Raw genomic sequence first — 19,071 nt, 5'->3', positions numbered from 1 at the left:
TAACACACTGCAGTTGTAGTAGTAGACACTACCAATTTAGAAGAAATATGGGAGACGCATAATGAAGCCAATAATACCTTTTGAAGTAAACACGTGACACCGATTTACCTGATTATTGGTTACTAACAGCGGAAATTCCATGCGCCATGTGCTTTTCTAACGTCAAATCCGACGTCAGCGACGTCAAGTTGCTGGGTGCCGTCACCTATATAATTATTAAATATTTTAACACTATTTTATATAATAACTAATATACTATGCAGGATTAAATTAACTATCAGTATTCTAAGCAAAAATATACAAATTTCCAAATTTGACCATTTACCCTGTTTCCCACAGGAAATAAGTTATCATCCAGGTTTAATTGTATCCCTAAATAAAGATCATGAATGAACCGCACGTGCACGCATGTGCCTTACCTAGGGGACAAGTGCAAGGTTAAGAAAATTGAGTGATTTTTTTAGACCTGGTTTATATATCGTTTTTGTTATCCTAACATCAGATCTGAGAATTGTGAGTAATCAAGAGTTATCGACAAGGTCGTGGAGGGGACAAGAGTTTATTTTCTACAACAGACTCTGGGAGTTCGTTAATTCCAGTTTGATTTCTTAGTGAGAAACTAGCCAAAAATGCAGTTTAAAAAGGTGACACATGTTATTTTCGACATGGATGGACTTTTAATAGGTAAGAGAATATGACTGTTACAATATTCACAGGTTTCTTTAAAAATATATTTTTCTTGCTTGTAAAATTTTTTTACTTCCGGATGAGTTAAGTACCTATATATAAATACTTTTGTACATTATAACAGATGTATTTTTCTTTAGTATGTCCGAATACCACATTTATATTTATTACAATTTTCGCAATAAGTCATTTTTTATAAATATATCCACATTTTTTAACAATTCATCACAGTCGATTTTGTTTAACAATACTACACATTACTTAGGTATGCATTTAATAAACTGTGACTAAATTAAACTTATTATTTCCTTAAAGCATAAGTTTCTAAATTTCTGTGTACATACATACAAACATCAATTATTTGTGATTTGTGGTAGGTACATTTTGTTACATTCATTTTTTTATCTCTAAGCCTAACTTGTATTCTTTTTTCCATTGCTCTTGGTGTTTTGGTAAACTTGTCTGTATTTTATTTACCCAAAAACACATATAGATTGTGTTAAAAGTGGAAATTTTATGGAGAGTTTGGCACTAGGTATATCAGGATGATTTAAAATTTATCCATTGATTTTACATGTTTCTTCACTAGGTAGGTATATTTTATACCCTATTGACCACATTTGGTAATCTAGGTTCATAACAAGATGTTTATTCTTTCATACATTCTTTTTTCATGGGCTTTGAGGTTCTATAGTTGAATTTTAGCGAGTATAATGTACCTATGTCTTATAATGAAACTTGCATCTGTGGTTGATCTGCCTTGTATATAGACAAGCTCAATTATTGGATATTTCAGTTTCTTTTCATGCCTGTCTATTAATTCTCTCTCTGTTGCGTTCCCTACTTATTAAGTATTGGGCGCTCTTGAGTTTCTTAGCCAAAAGTGAAAGATGGCTGATTGGCTGAATAAGCGTATTCTTTTCTGTTTTATTCTTTCGAACTTTCCTCCACGAGTCTTTTCCTTCTCTATTTTTCGCTCTATGTTCGACTTCTTTTCATCTCGGGTCAATTATCAGCTTTTATCAGGTCTTCGTCTTCTTCTTCCGTCTGGTTGGTATTCAAGTGCCTGTCTGGTTATATTATTTTGGTCCTTCCTTGGAGTATGTCCAATCCATTTCCTTCTTTTAATAATTGTAACTGTTATTTTCTCTTCTTTTGTTCTTCTCCATAGATCTACTTTTGATATTTTTTCCCGCCTGTACTTATATTTTTATAGGATTTTTCTCAACGATTTATTTATAAAGGTTTGTAATTTTTTGGTAGTTGTCTCTTCCATGTCTATTAATTATTACTCTCTCCCATATTTTCATGGTGTGACTAAGTAGTTTTACGGCTCTGTAGTTTGTATGTTATTGTATATATCCCTTGTTTTTGTATACAGGTACTAATATACTGCTTCTCCATTTGTCTGGCATTTGTCCAACTTCTGTATTTCTACTAAATAAACGTGTTAGCCAACTTATTCCTGTCTCTACTAATGCTCTCCATACTCTCCTTTTGAGGTTCTCGAATTTATTTTGAGTGAATATATGCCTTATAATGAAAATTGCATCTGTTGACCTGCCTTGCACAAAGCCAAACTGATTATTGAATATTTTGGTTTCTTTACGTATCTGTCTATTAATCTATTCTATCTGTCTATATATCTCTCTAGCATATTTTCATGGTGTGACTAAGTAGTTTAATGCCTCTTGTAGTTTGTACATTGTTGTACATCTTCCTTGTTCTTGTAAACAGGTACTAATGTACTGCACTTCTCCATTCCTCTGGCATTTGTCCAACTTCCCTAATTCTACAAAATAAAGTTGTTAGCCAATTTGTTCCTGCTTCTGCTAATGCTCTTCACAACCCTCTTTTTATTTCTTTAAAGCATAAGTTTCTATTATTGTAATAATAATTTCTGTGTACATACAAACTTCAATTATTTTTGGTATATTTATTACATTCATTGTCTTTATATCTAAGACTAAATAGACCTTTTTCCATTGTTCTTGCAGTGTTTTGCTAAACTTATCTATATTTCATTTTCTCAAAATACATAAGTACCTACCTAGATTGTGTTGAAAGTGTGGAAACTTTTTGAATTGTTTGACTGACAATATATCTTTGACCTAGAATTGACTACCTTTTGTAATAAAGTCCTAGTTATACAGGGTGTCCCGAAAAGATTGGTCATAAATTATACCACAGATTCTGGGTTCAAAAATAGGTTGATTGAACCTTACTGACCTTAGTATAAATGTGAAAACAAAAAAAGTTACAGCCCTTTGAAGTTACAAAATGAAAATAAATTTTTTCCAATATGTCGAAAACTATTAGAGATCTTGTACTGAAAATGGACATGCGGCATTCTTATGGTAGGAGCATCTTGAAAAAAAAATTATAGTGAAATTTGTGCACCCCATAAAAATTTTATGGGGATTTTGTTCCTTTAAACCCCCCTAAACTTTTGTGTATGTTCCTGTTAAATGATTATTGTAGTACTATTAGATAACGTTTTAAAACTTTTTTGCCTCTTAGTACTTTCTCAAAAAGTCAGTTTTTATCGAGATATTTTGAATTTTTGTCAAATCCACCACATATTTGTATATGGTTAAGTACGATTATAGAGACCTGGTAATAATATGAAAAATGTTTGATTTACATTTTTATAATATGAAAAAATACTAAGAGGCAAAAAAGTTTTAAAAATATTGTGTTTAACAAATGGTACCACAATAATAATTCAAAACCCCATAAAATTTTTATGGGGTGTACAAATTTCACTGTTGTTTTTTTTAAAGATGATCCTGCCATAAGAATGCCACATGTCCATTTTCAATAAACAATCTCTTCGATGGGTATATGAAAAAAAAAATCGATTTTCATTTTGTAACTTCAAAGAGCTGTAACTTTTTTTGTGTGCACTATTGTATAATATAGGTAAGTGAGGTCGATGTTGATCAACCTATTTTTGACCCCAGAATCTGTATTATAATTTATGACCAATCTTTTCGGGACACACTGTATAACAATATGTTTATTCCTGCTTTTGAACCATAGATACATATGTATTTTTCTTTTTTCATGGGTTTTGAGGCTGAGATTGATTTTCAGTGAATATTCTTATTGTATTGTAATGGTGTTTGAGAATGTTCAATGATTTATTTTTATTGACAGGTGTTTCATTATGGTTTATATTTTTCCATTATTGTCTGACAATACAATTTACTGTATTAACATGATTATTTTGTCAGTAGGTACTTTGTATTTGGTATTAACATGTTTGTTTTTAGTTATCTGCTTTTATCTAATTTCCTTTCTATGCATCCATTGGAAAATAACTATCATATTATTATTAAATGTTCTCTTACTGAAAATATATTTATAGATACTTTTTTATTATTACACATTAGTTTAGTTATACATATTTTGCTCTACTAGTCATTGTGTCATTTATAATTTTTCAGAGGCATATATAAATATGTACAGATAGATAATGTTATCTTGATAATGCAGATACATGTATTTGCATTAAATTTTGTTAATAAAGGTAAATAAATAATTATTTATTTACCTTTATTAACAAGAGTTTGTGCAGATACCTACTCCAATAAACCTGGATTGCTCTATTAATTATATTATTACTCAAACTCTATACTATACACTTTTTTATAATTGGTGAAAATGAAATAGTCCATGTGGTGAGACCGCTCCCGTCTGGAAAAATTTCTGATTCGGTTTCATTGTGGATTCCTATTCAAAAATGTCCCCTTTAAACAAATCTGAAGGGTGCCGGGCGGAATTTTTGGGCAGAAATGGTTTAAACAATTTTTTAAACAAATACAAAAAATCACGTTTTTTGCTCTGGAATATATATTTTTAGGTTTTGTTGGTCATTCTAAACAAGAAAGGTAAAGGTCTAGAAAAATATTTTTTCTAGATTCTTTGGGATATTTTAAATAAAATAAGTTTCTTGACATTTTTCTCAAAAGTTAATAGTTTTAAAGTTATAAGCGATTTAAAATCCAAAAATGCGTTTTTTGGCATTTTTCGGATTTTAAATCGATTATAACTTTAAAACTATTAACTTTTAAGAAAAATGTCAAGATACTTACTCATTTTATTTAGAATATCACAAAGAATCTAGAAAAAATATTTTTCGGAGGAAAATAGATTTTTGAAATAGAGCTCGCCGCACCGGCAAAAAAGTCGGATAAACACGCATATTTAACAATTAAAAAACAACGGTATAAATTAAGCTTAGACGCGATCACTCTTCAGAATCTTGAAGCTGAATGTTTAATCTTCAATTTAAGTATCTGGCAACCTCAAAAATACTAATTTAAATATGAGTTTTTAGGCCTCGAAAATGCGTATTTTCGCATTTTTCAGATTTTAACTCGCTTTTAACTCGAAAACTATCAATTTTTGAGAAAATTTACGAGATACCTTTCTTGTTTAGAATGACCCATAAAACTTAAAAATATATTCAGAAGTCTAAGTTTTCAGTCTAATGGCATATAAAGCAACATAATGCTACTCTACATCCCACCAGAAAGAAAACAATGGGAACCTTCTCTGGTTACACCTCCGAGGCTTCTACAATTTGCAAGCCATACGGATGCCGAGACTAAGGAAGATGAGGGAATTTTACAATATATAATTCACGTCCCACCTGCTCAGCGCGGTAAAGTTCCAACGAGAATAATTCCCTTTGTACTCCAAACAGAGTAAAGTAAATCAAAAATGAATAACCATTTTCAATGTCGTTGCAACACGAAACTACAGCCGCGCGGTATTCTAGTTCCATCAGAGAGTGCCGCAAGCACCTCTACCGGTTTCGAAACTTATTAGTCTCTCATCAGGAGGCACATATGCTGCTCTCCCCGATCCAACCAAAACAAACCCCGGCGTGCAGTCACGGATCGCAACGAACGAAATGGCATAGATGCCCTAGCGGCAACTGCTATCAAAAGTCTAAGTTTTCAGTCTAATGGCATATAAAGCCACATAATGCTACTCTACATCCCACCAGAAAGAAAACAATGGGAACCTTCTCTGGTTACACCTCCGAGGCTTCTACAATTTGCAAGCCATACGGATGCCGAGACTAAGGAAGATGAGGGAATTTTACAATATATAATTCACGTCCCACCTGCTCAGTTCCAGACCTTGAATATCGCGCGGCTGTAGTTTCGTGTTGCAACGACATTGAAAATGGTTATTCATTTTTGATTTACTTTACTCTGTTTGGAGTACAAAGGGAACTATTCTCGTTGGAACTTTACCGCGCTGAGCAGGTGGGACGTGAATTATATATTGTAAAATTCCCTCATCTTCCTTAGTCTCGGCATCCGTATGGCTTGCAAATTGTAGAAGCCTCGGAGGTGTAACCAGAGAAGGTTCCCATTGTTTTCTTTCTGGTGGGATGTAGAGTAGCATTATGTTGCTTTATATGCCATTAGACTGAAAACTTAGACTTTTGATAGCAGTTGCCGCTAGGGCATCTATGCCATTTCGTTCGTTGCGATCCGTGACTGCACGCCGGGGTTTGTTTTGGTTGGATCGGGGAGAGCAGCATATGTGCCTCCTGATGAGAGACTAATAAGTTTCGAAACCGGTAGAGGTGCTTGCGGCACTCTCTGATGGAACTAGAATATCGCGCGGCTGTAGTTTCGTGTTGCAACGACATTGAAAATGGTTATTCATTTTTAAAAATATATGTTCCGGAGCAAAAAAAGTGATCTTTTGTATTTGTTTAAAAAAATTGTTTAAACAATTTCTGCCCAAAAATTTCGCCCGGCACCCTTCAGATTTGTTTAAAGGGGACATTTTTGAATAGGAATCCACAATGAAACCGAATCAGAAATTTTTCCAGACGGGAGCGGTCTCACCACATGGACCAAAAGGGTCAAAACTTATCCTTTGCTTGGACCACACATCTTTTGTCTACCTTTTCTTGAATATTAGACTTTTAAATTTATTTGCCATCTCTAAAGTTTATTGATCTGTTAATCTGTTGTTTGTAAAAATAAAGTTAGGAATAATTCAAAATTATGGCTTATTCCCAACAAAAATAGTGAACTGCATTAAGATGCCACAAGATCTCAATTAGTGCAGTCAGTGCCGGATTAAGAATCTTGAGGCCCCTAGGCAACCCAAGCTAGGAGGCCCCTTAATAAACTTTTGTCTTTTCCTTCCAAAACCTCGGATAACCCCTCCATCGCCGAGCGGTATTCCTTTGATATATTGTTTGTCATTTTGTAGATTTAAACTTAAATTTTTGTTCCATTTTGTAAAACATGTTGCTTGAAGAAATAAAACAAAGAAAAAGTCAAGAAACTATTTATATAATTTTGCAATAAAAACGATTTTAGTTTTTTTTTGTTATAGTTATCAATAAACGAACGATTCATTTTAAAGTATAATATATAATATACTATAAAAATTTGTATAATAATGAATAAAAAAATAAGGTCGTAGAAAGAGTATAGTATTCTACTCACATGTAATGGCTATTACTCACTCTGATGAATAACGACACTCGCCTTCGGCTCGTGTCGCAAACTTGATCATCGTGAGTAATACTCATTATTACTCATCATTACATGCTCGTTGTTATTACATAATTATGTAATAGTAAATAATTATGGATTAAATTTAGTTTGAGTTTTCAAAGCCTTATAAATTATTTAAATTATTATAAAGTAACTTTTCTGAGTGTCATAGAAACAAACTTAAACTACTTAAAATATCTTCAACTTCCAAATTTTCGAGCACATCATCCTCAATACCCATAATTGAATGAAATGCACCAATGCGAGATTATTTTGTGCCACTGTCGAATGATGACGGTTTTTAATAATTTTCATTGTTGAAAATGACCGTTCCCCTGTTGCATTTGTAATCATTAGCGTAAGATAAATCTTACAAGCTACTGACAAATTTCGAAACTTCGATTCGAATTTGTTCTCATAAATAACCCAAAAAGACTATGAAGCAGGAATAAATTGTTTTCGCTACAGGTTCTGGAGATGGACTGTAAAATATTTGAACTGTAGTAGTTCATCTTAAATTTCAGGTCCAATATCATCAGTATACTTTTCATGTAGTTTTGAAGCACACTCCGTTATTTGAGTATCACAGTTTTGGAAAAACACACAAGACACAAAATACTGAGTTACTGACTCGTACGCTGTCAACTGACGACTCAGCTTCAGCTCAATAATTAACTTATCCAAAATTGGTACATTCGTTTCAACCTTCAACTTTTCTCCAACCTGTAAAAAAACTTTATTGAAATAAGCATCATCAAAATTTAGTTTTCTTGCTTGCGTTTGTTTGCTCTCGTCGGTTAATTGAGAGTATTGTAGTTCGCAGACCTTCTGCTCGTAGTACGCACAATTATCTTTTTGGGATTTTAAGAACTCCAAAAGTCATTTTAGAAGCTGAACTAGAGTTTCAAGTTCAATCTCTTCTCTCTGTAATGATTTACTGACAGCGATGATGAGTTCTAAAATTGTTGACCAAAAGTCATTCATTATGAGTGTTACTGTTTTGACATTTCTTTCAACAAACATTAGCCTTATTAACTGTTTCAGCTTTCTGATTAGGGTCTTCAGCAAGAGTATGCAGAGCAGATTTGCAGGCATTGTAACCTTTAGACAAAGCTCTTGTTGCATCAGCCCTTGCAGTCCATCTAGTGCTGCTTGTTCTTTTAAGGACAAGGTTTAGATTGTGGCGAATGGGATCGCCTAGTTAAGTTTCATTTACGAATTTGATCGTATTCTTTTTCTCATGATCATCTTTCAGTGCGTCACAGTTTTTCGATTTCTCTCTAACGCATTAAATTGTATGTGACAGAAAAAAAGGCACGTCTGTAGTCTGTGAATACTTTGGTAATTATTCTAGTTTGGTGATTATTCTAGTTGTCGATAGATGGCGCCATAATAAAAAAAGAATTATTTATTAAATAAAATAATACTGTTATCAATATAATCTGTACAATTTATAAGACTATACAAATGAAAGAAAATACCATTTTATAAATGCAATAGACACAATTGATTTGGTTTTATTCCAAATTGAAAATAAAATTTGACAACTGTCAGATTTAACTAAAATGTCACGTTAGAATAAATGTCATAAATGTGTATTATCACGGACTTACCTTTTTTTCTATAATTTGTGACGCACTGAAAAATGTTCATGAAAAGGAGAATAGCTTCCCAACGGTGGATAGAGGCTGAAAAAAATTTGTACACGGACTGAACAAATCCAAAATACGATATTGCTCCAACTGGTCCAACGCAAATTTTAGCAGCATTTACTCCAACTAAAGCGAGTGTGCGGCGCAAAAAATGTAAGTTTCAAGTTTGTTATTCTTAGAAAATGAGCTTGGAGACCATTGTATTTGCCTGACATGTAGTGAAAGGCATGATTAATGAAGGAGAGGTTAGCGAAGGGGCGCTAACTTATTTGTTGCTCTTGATCTTACTACTTTTCTAAGAAACCGTGCAGACTGATAGGCAGTACTGTTCCTTGTATTAATGTAGTTTTATACGTCCACCATCACTTTTCTGGTATTGCGCGATATTTGAATTTTTCAGTATAATATGATTTACAATTTTTATTTAAATCTAATTATTATTTTTTCATTTTGGGCCCTGCGAGGCCCCCTTTGGGGCCGAGGCCCATAGGCAACTGCCTACTTTGCCTATTGCTTAATCCGGCACTGAGTGCAGTCACTGAAGGTGGATATGAGCTATTACCTCTGATTTCGTTGAACCTCCATCGATTTGCTGGAAAATTGGTAAGAGGTTAGAGGATATCTCAAGGAACAAAGGTGACATAATGCCAACTTGCGCTTTTACCCTGTGGGTGGGTGCCACCCCTTCTCGAGGGTGAAAATTATTTTATTAAAAATAATCTCATAATTCGATAGAGGGGCAAATTCTAAGCAACATTTGTTATATAAAGTTATTAAAATAAATAAAAACTTTTTGAGTTATTAAATATCAAAGATTTTAATTTTTTGTGAGAAAAATGCATGTTTTTAACCGATTTTTCATAAATAACTGAAAAACTATAAGTTTTTATAAAAAAGTTATTATTACCAAAATTGTAGCTAATAAAAAATAAAATAAACCTCTTGCTAAGAAAACCTTTTGATGTTAACTGAAAATGAGTTATAGGTAATTGAATGTATATTTTTTTCGGTGAGTACGGTAGTCTAAGTATTCAAGCTTAAATAACGGAAAAATTATGCATTTTACAACATAAACTTATTAAGTATTTGGCAAAGTACTTAGAAAAAACCATTTGAAAGTTAGTTCCAAGGGCAATTAAACGACGTTGAATTTAATCTTTTAAACCCCTCACTTTTTTAAAAAATTAAAGGTTAAATGGCCTCGGTTACATGGTTCTCGCAGAAAAATTTAAGCTTTAAAGGTTTCTATCTCGGTTATTTTTTACCTACAGAAATAATAAGAAGGTAAAATATTTGACACAGAAAAAACTAAAATTTGGTTATATATCATTTTTTACGTATATTAAGTATTTTTGGAGTTATTATCGGTCAAGATTGTTGAAATTATTACTTATGCTAATATAAAGAAACCATTGTAAGGATTACTATGAATATTAATTTTTGTGGAAATGGCGTGTGTTTCATTTTTCATTTTTTCCTAAAAAATTCAAAAGGTTTCTCTTATTTTCATCATAGCTTGCTTAATATTAATGCTATTGACTTCTTGTGAAGCTCAATTGATAGGTAATCCGAAGTGCTTTGACAAGTATCTAACAGGTATATTTTATAACATGCATCGTTTTCCTGTTATTTAAGCTTGAATAATTAGATTTGAGTACTCGTCGAAAAAAGTTTACATTCAATTACCCATAACTCACTTTGACTTAACATTAGTTTAGTTCTTTAAGTAAGAAGTGTATTCAGTTTTTTATTATCTTCAATGTTGGTAATTATAACTGTTTTAAAAGCTTATAGTTTTTGAGTTATACGTGAAAAACAGCTTTAAAGCATGCATTGTTTTTACGAAAAAATAAAATCTTTGATCCTCAATAACTCAAAAAGCATTGATTTATGTTAATACCTTTATATAACAAATTTTGCGTAGAATTTATCCTTATATCAATTTAAGGTATTATTTTTGATAAAATAATTTTCACTCCCGAGAAGGGGTGGCTTCCACCCCCAAGGTAAAAGCGCAAGTTTACATCATGTCACCTTTGTTGCTGGAGGCATCCTCTAACTACTCACCAATTTTCATGAAAATCGATGGAGGTTCAACGAAATCAGAGGTGAAAACCTTCAGTGGCTCCACTAAATAGCTTCTAAAATAAAGTTAGGGTTACCCCAGAAGGCATTAAAATGCTATGAAATATTTTGAACTTATTGAAGAAATTTATTTGTAGTACCCTAGTACCTAACTTCATCTTTAAAATGAACATTCCAAATACCTTTCTCCTCAAGCATATAATATTAAGGACTAGGGAATGCTACCCTTTTGCTTTTGCTGTTATCTGATCCAACATTAATGAGAATGAATAAGGATTAAGCACCAAGCCTCTGTGCAATTCTACTTTAACCTGCAACTTATCAGTCTCTCCCACACCTGTTCTAACACTAGTTGTTGCTCTCTCATACAGATCTCTGACACTCTTTACATATTCACCAGGGACTCCTCTCTTATCGGGTGCCCAGTACAGAATCTCTCGATGAACTCTATCATATGCTTTCTCGAGATCAATGAATACTATATGAGAGTTTGTTTTTTTATTCCTGTATTTTTCCATCAACTGGCTATTAGTGAAAATTGCATCTGTTGCCTTGCATAAAGCCAAACTGATTATTGGATATTTCCGTTTCTTCACCATAATTTATTCACTATTTATTATAGTAAACCAATAAAAGCTAGAAGTTGATGTAAATAATAGTTTATATACCAAGGCAATAGATATGTATTATTTGCATGTTTGTAGAATTTGTGTTGATTCTAGGAAAATATATTTTTGGATGCATGACAGTAGATAAAAACAAAAGATGTAGATCTTTGAAACACACTCAGTGATCAAAAGATCCAAGGTTAATGGTTTAACGACCACTCGTACGAAATCAAACAGATGAAATAGAGAATGTGGAAAAATCCCCTTACGAATAATTCACACATCCACCATTTCGGACTGGGAAAATTTTTTTGAATAGAATCAAAGATCCAAACACCAGTTCTTAGAAATGTGTTTCACCCTCTTCAACCTCTCTGGGCTCATCAGTAAAGATGAGAGGTTGAATATCTTTAGACGCATTCTAATCAAAAAACAACATTCGAGACCTAGACATACCAGGAGCGTAAATCTACGGCAAATCTGACAATGGCAGTCTCAAGTTTTAATTCCCTAATTACTTAAAGTAAGTAAAATATATGTTTAGAAACAAAAGATGTAGATCTTTGAAACACACTCGGTGATCAAAAGATCTAAGTCGTACGAAATCAAACAGATGAAATAGAGAATGTGGAAAAATCCCCTTACGAACAATTCACACATCCACCATTTCGGGCTGGGAAAAATTTTTTGAATAGAATCAAAGATCCAAACACCAGCTCTTAGAAATGTGTTTCGCCCTCTTCAATCTCTCTGGGCTCATCAGTAAAGATAAGAGGTTGAATATCTTTAGACACATTCCAATCAAAAAACAACATTAGATACCTAGACATAGCAGGAGCGTAAATCTACGGCAAATCTGACAATGACAGTCTCAAGTTTTAATTCCCTAATTACTTAAAGTAAGTAAAATATATTATGTTTAAAAAAGATTTACTCTCCTGCTATGTCTAGGTCTCGAATGTTGTTTTTTGATTGGAATGTGTCTAAAGATATTCAACCTCTCATCTTTACTGATGAGCCCAGAGAGGTTGAAGAGGGCGAAACACATTTCTAAGAGCTGGTATTTGGATCTTTGATTCTATTCAAAAAATTTTTCCCAGCCCGAAATGGTGGATGTGTGAATTGTTCGTAAGGGGATTTTTCCACATTCTCTATTTCATCTGTTTGATTTGGTACGAGTGGTCGTTAAACCATTAACCTTGGATCTTTTGATCACTGAGTGTGTTTCAAAGATCCACATCTTTTGTTTTTAAACATATATTTTACTTACTTTAAGTAATTAGGGAATTAAAACTTGAGACTGTCATTGTCGGATTTGCCGTAGATTTACGCTCCTGCTATGTCTAGGTCTCGAATGTTGTTTTTTGATTGGAATGTGTCTAAAGATATTCAACCTCTCATCTTTACTGATGAGCCCAGAGAGGTTGAAGAGGGCGAAACACTTTTCTAAGAGCTGGTATTTGGATCTTTGATTCTATTCAAAAAATTTTTCCCAGCCCGAAATGGTGGATGTGTGAATTGTTCGTAAGGGGATTTTTCCACATTCTCTATTTCATCTGTTTCATGACAGTAGATATTTGCTATACATATACATAGTGATTATTTAAATCGAGGAACTTCCTTTTTCAATTGTTTATTGTGTAATAACTAACAGAATTGCAGGTTTACTTTTTTTTATTTTTTTATGACGTTTTAAATAATTTACTCTTATTGAATTCAGTCCCAGCTGTCTATAATTTAGTAATTCATTTTGTGCGAGTAAAATGTGGTTCACATTTTGACTTCCATTGGAAGTAGCTAGAAGTCACTATACAATGCTTTTCAGAAAAAGACTATGCACTTTAAATAACTTTTGAACCACTGATTTTTAGGAAAAGCCCAAAAACACGTCAAATAATATTTGAAGGGTTAGACATTATGTCATTTTAAGCTTGCTGGGGAAGGCACCCTCTCACCCCCCGTACCTACTCTTAAATTTGTTTAAATTACTTCCACCTTTTTTATTTTATATTTGGATTCTCCTCTTTGTACTGATCTCAAAAATGTATAATACATGATGCTTAAAGTGATTAGTTTATGGGAAAAATAAATACAAAAGCAAAAAAACTTGATTGAAAAAAAATATTTTTTAACAATTTTATGACAAACATTTAGAATGAACATTTCACTACCTACCAACAATTTTTACAATAATTGTTCAAAATGTCTGCCACTTATTAGCCTTGTATGGAAGTGAATGGCAGTCATTTTGAACAATTTTATTGTAAAAATTTCTGGTAGTGAAATGTTCATTATAAATGTTTGTAATAAAATTATTAAAAAAATATTTGTTTTCAATCCAGTTTTCTTGCTTTTTTGTATTTATTTTTCTCATAAACTAATCACTAAAAGCATCGCGTGTTATACATTTTTGAAATCAATTCAAGAGGAAAATTCAAATATCAAATAAAAATAGGTGGAAGTAATTAAAAAAAATTAAGAGGTGGTACGGAGGTGATCATGCTTAAATATGGCATAATGTTTCCTCCTTCAAATATTATTTGACATGTTTTTGCGAATTTCCTAAAAATCAGTGGTTCAAAAGTTTATTTAAGATGGATAGTTTTAACTGAAAAGCACTGTATAAGACTAAAAATATAATGGATATATATTAAAATACTACAAATATGAAACTAATATTTTGTTTAAGATTATTGAATTTTTTATCTTTTTATGCTAATAAAAATGTATGACCAAGCACACATGCCCATAAACCCATAGCCAATATTAATTGCAACTTGAAAGTAAACACTGATTCACATGTAATTTATTACCAAAATAAAACTGCGTCTATTAAAACATGAAAACAAAGGTTTACATGTTAGACCAGTAAGGATCTGTTTTTAGGTGGATGTGAGAGGTGGCATTCAGATTTTTGCGGATAAAGTTAGGTGATAAATTCGTTAATAATAATTGATTTATGTTCCTTCTCAAATATGCCCGGAACATTAATAAAAAAATAAAATATTTAAAAATTTCAAAAAATTTCGTTTTTTTTTCTACTTTTTTGCTTATAACTTTAAAACGATTCATTTTGGAACAAAGTCATATAGGAATAAAACAAAGATAACTAAATTTTCTATGATAGGCGATTGGTTAAAAATGTCTTAATTTATCACCCTTGCTTTAAAATAGCAATAAATATAAAATAAGGGGGCAAAACAAGCCTGTCCTTATTCAATGATTTTCCATTACTTAGGTTACACTTGGAACCTTCCTAATTCGCTTAGAAAATTTTTGTAATGTGCTAAAACTGTACACCAAATTTCATTAAAATTGACTTACTGGATTTTGAATAATAATTTTTCAATCTAAACTTTTTTTAAAAAATTAAAATTTTTTAAAATCTTGCACAACAAAAACTAGAACATACAAAGATTTGTCAATTTTTTTACATATAAAGAAGTACTCCACCTATCTAATGCACTTTACACAATTGAAATCGGATTGTTTAAGCAGCCTCAGCAATGTTTTAAAATTATAAACAATTTTTTGGCTTATAAACAAATTAGTCATGTGGCCAGGAGGGGGTGCTATGGGCTCCTTTATTTAGATGGACTTACCCATGATTTTTATGTATTTTTTGACCCGTAGAACACGATTTTTTGGGTAACAGTTGATCCGGATGTCGATAAGATTGTTATAAACAAAGAACTTGAGGAATTACATAAAATCGATTTTTCGCAAAATAAAACATTTTTTTGTATTTCTTGGATAATTCTAAGCAAAAATGTTCTTACAAGTTTTTTCGTAGGATGCATAGTTTTCGAAATAAACGCAGTGGAACTTTCAAAAATTCGAAAAATTGCAATTTTTGAACGCGAATAACTTTTGATTAAAAAATAAAATAGCAATTCTGCTGACAGCATTTGAAAGTTTAAGTCAAATTATACCGGTTTTAATTATTTGCATTGCTAAAAATTAATTTTTTTATTATTAAACAAAGCTATTTGTTTATAAGCCAAAAAATTGTTTATAATTTTAAAACATTGCTGAGACCCCTTAAATAATTCGATTTTAATTTTGTAAAGTATATTAGATAGGTAGAGCACCTCTTTATATGTAAAAAAATTAGACAACTTCGAAATGGTCTATTTTTTGTTCAGAAAGATTTTAAAAAATTTGAACTTTTTTAAAAACATTTAGATTGCAAATTTATTATGCAAAATCTATAAAGTCGATTTTAATGAAATTTGGTACACGGTTTAAGCATGTTACAAAGAATTTCCTAAGCGAATAACTAAGGTTCTAAGTGCCACCAAAGTGGTTAAAAACATTGAATAACAACAGGCGTATGTTGCCCCCTTATTTTGCATTTATTGCTATATTGCAGAAAAGGTAATACGTTAAGACATTTTTGAGCAGTCGTATATCATACAAAATTCAATTATCTTTATTTTATTTTTCTACGACTTTGTTCCAAAACGAATCGTTTTAAAGTTATAAGCAAAGAAAGCAGAAAGAAATCGACGTTTTTTGAAATTTTTAAATATTTTAATTTTTTTATTAATGTTCCGGGCATATTTGAGAAGGAGCATAAGTCAATTATTATTACTGAAGGTGTCATCTAACTTTATCTGCAAAAATCAGAATGCCACTTCTCACATCCAAAAATACACGTTTTTTCAGAGATCCTTACTGGTCTATGTTTAATTTTGAAATTTTATAGTGAGTTTATAGGTTAGCATTTACAAATGGAAAATTTAATCAACGTTCATTATATCATAATTATTCATATTTTTTCAATGAAGGAAATGTGCAATAGGAAGTTAATTTTGAGCTATTAATAATGAAGGGCGGAATTTTTGTATTCTAATATTTCCGACAATGCTTGTGTCAAAATATTCCATATATGAGGAGCAGACTCTCAAATCGCACTTTGTCCATTTTTTACATTTTTCAGGAAATGAGAAAAACTGCTACTCCGATATTAATAATGTTAAAAAAACACAAAAAGTATGAAAAGATGTACTTTTTTATTATCAATTTGCCCTGTTTATAAGTAACAACAGACTTTATTAGTTAAAAAAATTTTTTTTTATGGAGAAAATGCCATTTGATTGTCTTCGAAGGACAAAATGTAGTTTGATTGTCTCTAAATGATTAAAAAAATAGGAACCAAAGATAGAAGATTAAAGAACAATATAGAAGATTAAAAAAATTATATGACATGGATGTCGTCCTCCAGAAGGCAGCAACTTTCTTCATCTCCACAGTTTTTTCTTCTCAACAGCATGCTTCATTGGCAATTCCGGCAAAACTATGTTACTTTGGCTGAAGTAAACTTAAAACTTTTTAGAAGAGTCAGTATTTCTGTACAAAACCTCTGTTTTGTACAAGATTTTATTTTACCAGCAATTTGTTTGCATTGAGTTATATTCTTTTGGTTTTACTGATGCCCATAACTTTTTTGAGTGAAAGTGCTGCATGTTTTATGTCATACAAAGTCCAATCAGAGCATAGCTTGTAGACTTATCCTTTCTTAAATCAGTCATTTTTAGAAAGTTAGTCTTCCTGCTTCATGCTCAAGCCATGTATAAAAAACAGGAGTTATTGTTAAAATATCTGTCACACAAAATGCAAAATAAAGTCGTTACATGCTAAAATAGCATTGCAAGACAAACGAATCGCATTTTGTCCAAAATAGTGATATTTGTTTGTCTCTCGGTAATAGGGCTTTTCATCGATTGTCATTTGTTTCGAGCTTCTGTCATATGTTATATAATCTGTGTATAATATTAATATACACGGATTATATACAACGCCACCTGTCATAATGTGAAAATATGGACAGAGTGCGATTTGAAAGTCTGCTCCTCATATATTATAATCTTCTCTACTATAATACAGTAGACTCTCTCTATAACGAACACGGGTATTACGAGGTTTCGCTTATAACGAGGTACACCAGATGTTCCATGAAATTCCTATTGAACTATAACACCTCTATAACGAGGCATATTTGGTTATAACGAGGAAAAATGAAATCGAAGAATATGTTTCTTTGCCTGTTTTTGACGTGATGATGGCCATAAATAAATACCATAACTGCCTGCATACAGGAGTGTGCAACATCTGTGTGCTTATTGAGACCAGTGCTGTAATAAATTCCACCGCCGGTAAGAAACTTCTTCCTTCTTGTTTATCTATCGACCGATATTGAATATTGTACATGACAATTTACGATGGCCAAATTTCATTGTTGAGGTCGACCATCGACACCTAATAAACTGCGTAAGAGGCATCAAAACATTTCAGTGGTGGTGGTGTGCACAATATTATTGTTGTCTGATACAACGAGATCCGCTTATAACGAGGTAATTAGTCCGCCATTTCAGTTCTCGTTATAGAGGGAGTCTACTGTATAACTATTTTTTTCTTATTTGTAGTTTATTACTTTCTGTAGATATTTTTCAATTTATAGATATCAGAACTCTTTTATTTCTGTTTGTTTTTCTTCTAATATTATTTTTTGTATTTGTATTTTTTAAGATTTATTTTTAGTTTTATTTTTTTATAGTTTACAGCAGTTTGTTCAGAACTAGTGATTTTGCCCGTTGCCATACGACGGGGAATACAATCAATTGCCTTCTACAGTCACTGCACTCAATTTTTTGTGACATCCTCCTATTTTATCGTATCTTCTTTTTCTTGATGTGCCTATCCGTGACGAATGTTGGCGATCATCATGGCAATCTTCACTTTATCTGCAGCAACGCGGAAAAGCTGCACAGATGTTGTGTTGAACCAGTTTCTGAGGTTCTTTAACCAGGATGTTCTTCTTCCTGGACCTCGCTTTCCAAATATTTTTCCTTGCAGGATGGCTTGTAGGAGGGCATATCTGGATTCATTTCGCATAATGTGTCCAAAGTATTCCAACTTTCGAGATTTGATGGTGGTTAGTACTTCTCGGTTCTTGCCCATTCTTCTAAGAACCTCCTCATTTGTGACCCGATCAGTCCATGGGATTTTAAGAATTCTCCGATATAGCCACATCTCAAGTGCTTCCAATTTTCGGCACATATCCTCGTTCAAGGTCCATGATTCAACACCATAAAAAAGGACAGAGAAGACTTAAATCTCAGCATTTTTACTTTTATACCAAGAGAAAGGTTGTGGCTCTTAAAAAACGCCCCCATACGGTTGAAGATTGATCTAGCTTTTCCGATGCTCGCTCTTATTTCTTGGTTGTTGGTCAATTCTTCATTTATTATGGTGCCGAGGTAGTTGTAGTGCCTCACTCTTTCTACAGGGGTTTGGTTGATATAGAGTTGACCTTCTGTTATCTTTTTCTTGCTGACGATCATAAGCTTTGGTTTCTTTACGTTTATATTGAGTCCATATTGTTGACTGTAATACGTGATTTTGTCCATTAGGACTTCTAGGTTTTCCGCAAATACTATGGTGTCATCTTTTTCATGGTGTGTTTAGTAGAATACCTTTTTCAATTTCGTGCAAAGC

The 19,071-nt window shown here is 32.2% G+C and overlaps 1 protein-coding gene across 1 annotated transcript in view; it reads left to right on the top strand.

Annotated features, from left to right (window-relative positions):
- Positions 1-338: 338 nt before the first annotated feature.
- Positions 339-19,071, top strand: part of LOC114338401 (pseudouridine-5'-phosphatase) — a 66,688-nt gene continuing 47,955 nt past the window's right edge. Inside the window, exon 1 of the mRNA XM_028288992.2 lies at positions 339-684. Coding sequence (XP_028144793.1) covers positions 630-684 — 55 coding nt within the window. The 5' untranslated portion in view covers positions 339-629. The remainder of the gene's footprint in view (positions 685-19,071) is intronic.

Source organism: Diabrotica virgifera, chromosome 8 (assembly GCF_917563875.1).
Source record: "Diabrotica virgifera virgifera chromosome 8, PGI_DIABVI_V3a".
Lineage (NCBI taxonomy): Eukaryota > Metazoa > Arthropoda > Insecta > Coleoptera > Chrysomelidae > Diabrotica > Diabrotica virgifera.
The sequence above is the reverse complement of the archived record's forward strand: the minus strand, read 5'-3'. Positions and strand labels throughout refer to the sequence as shown.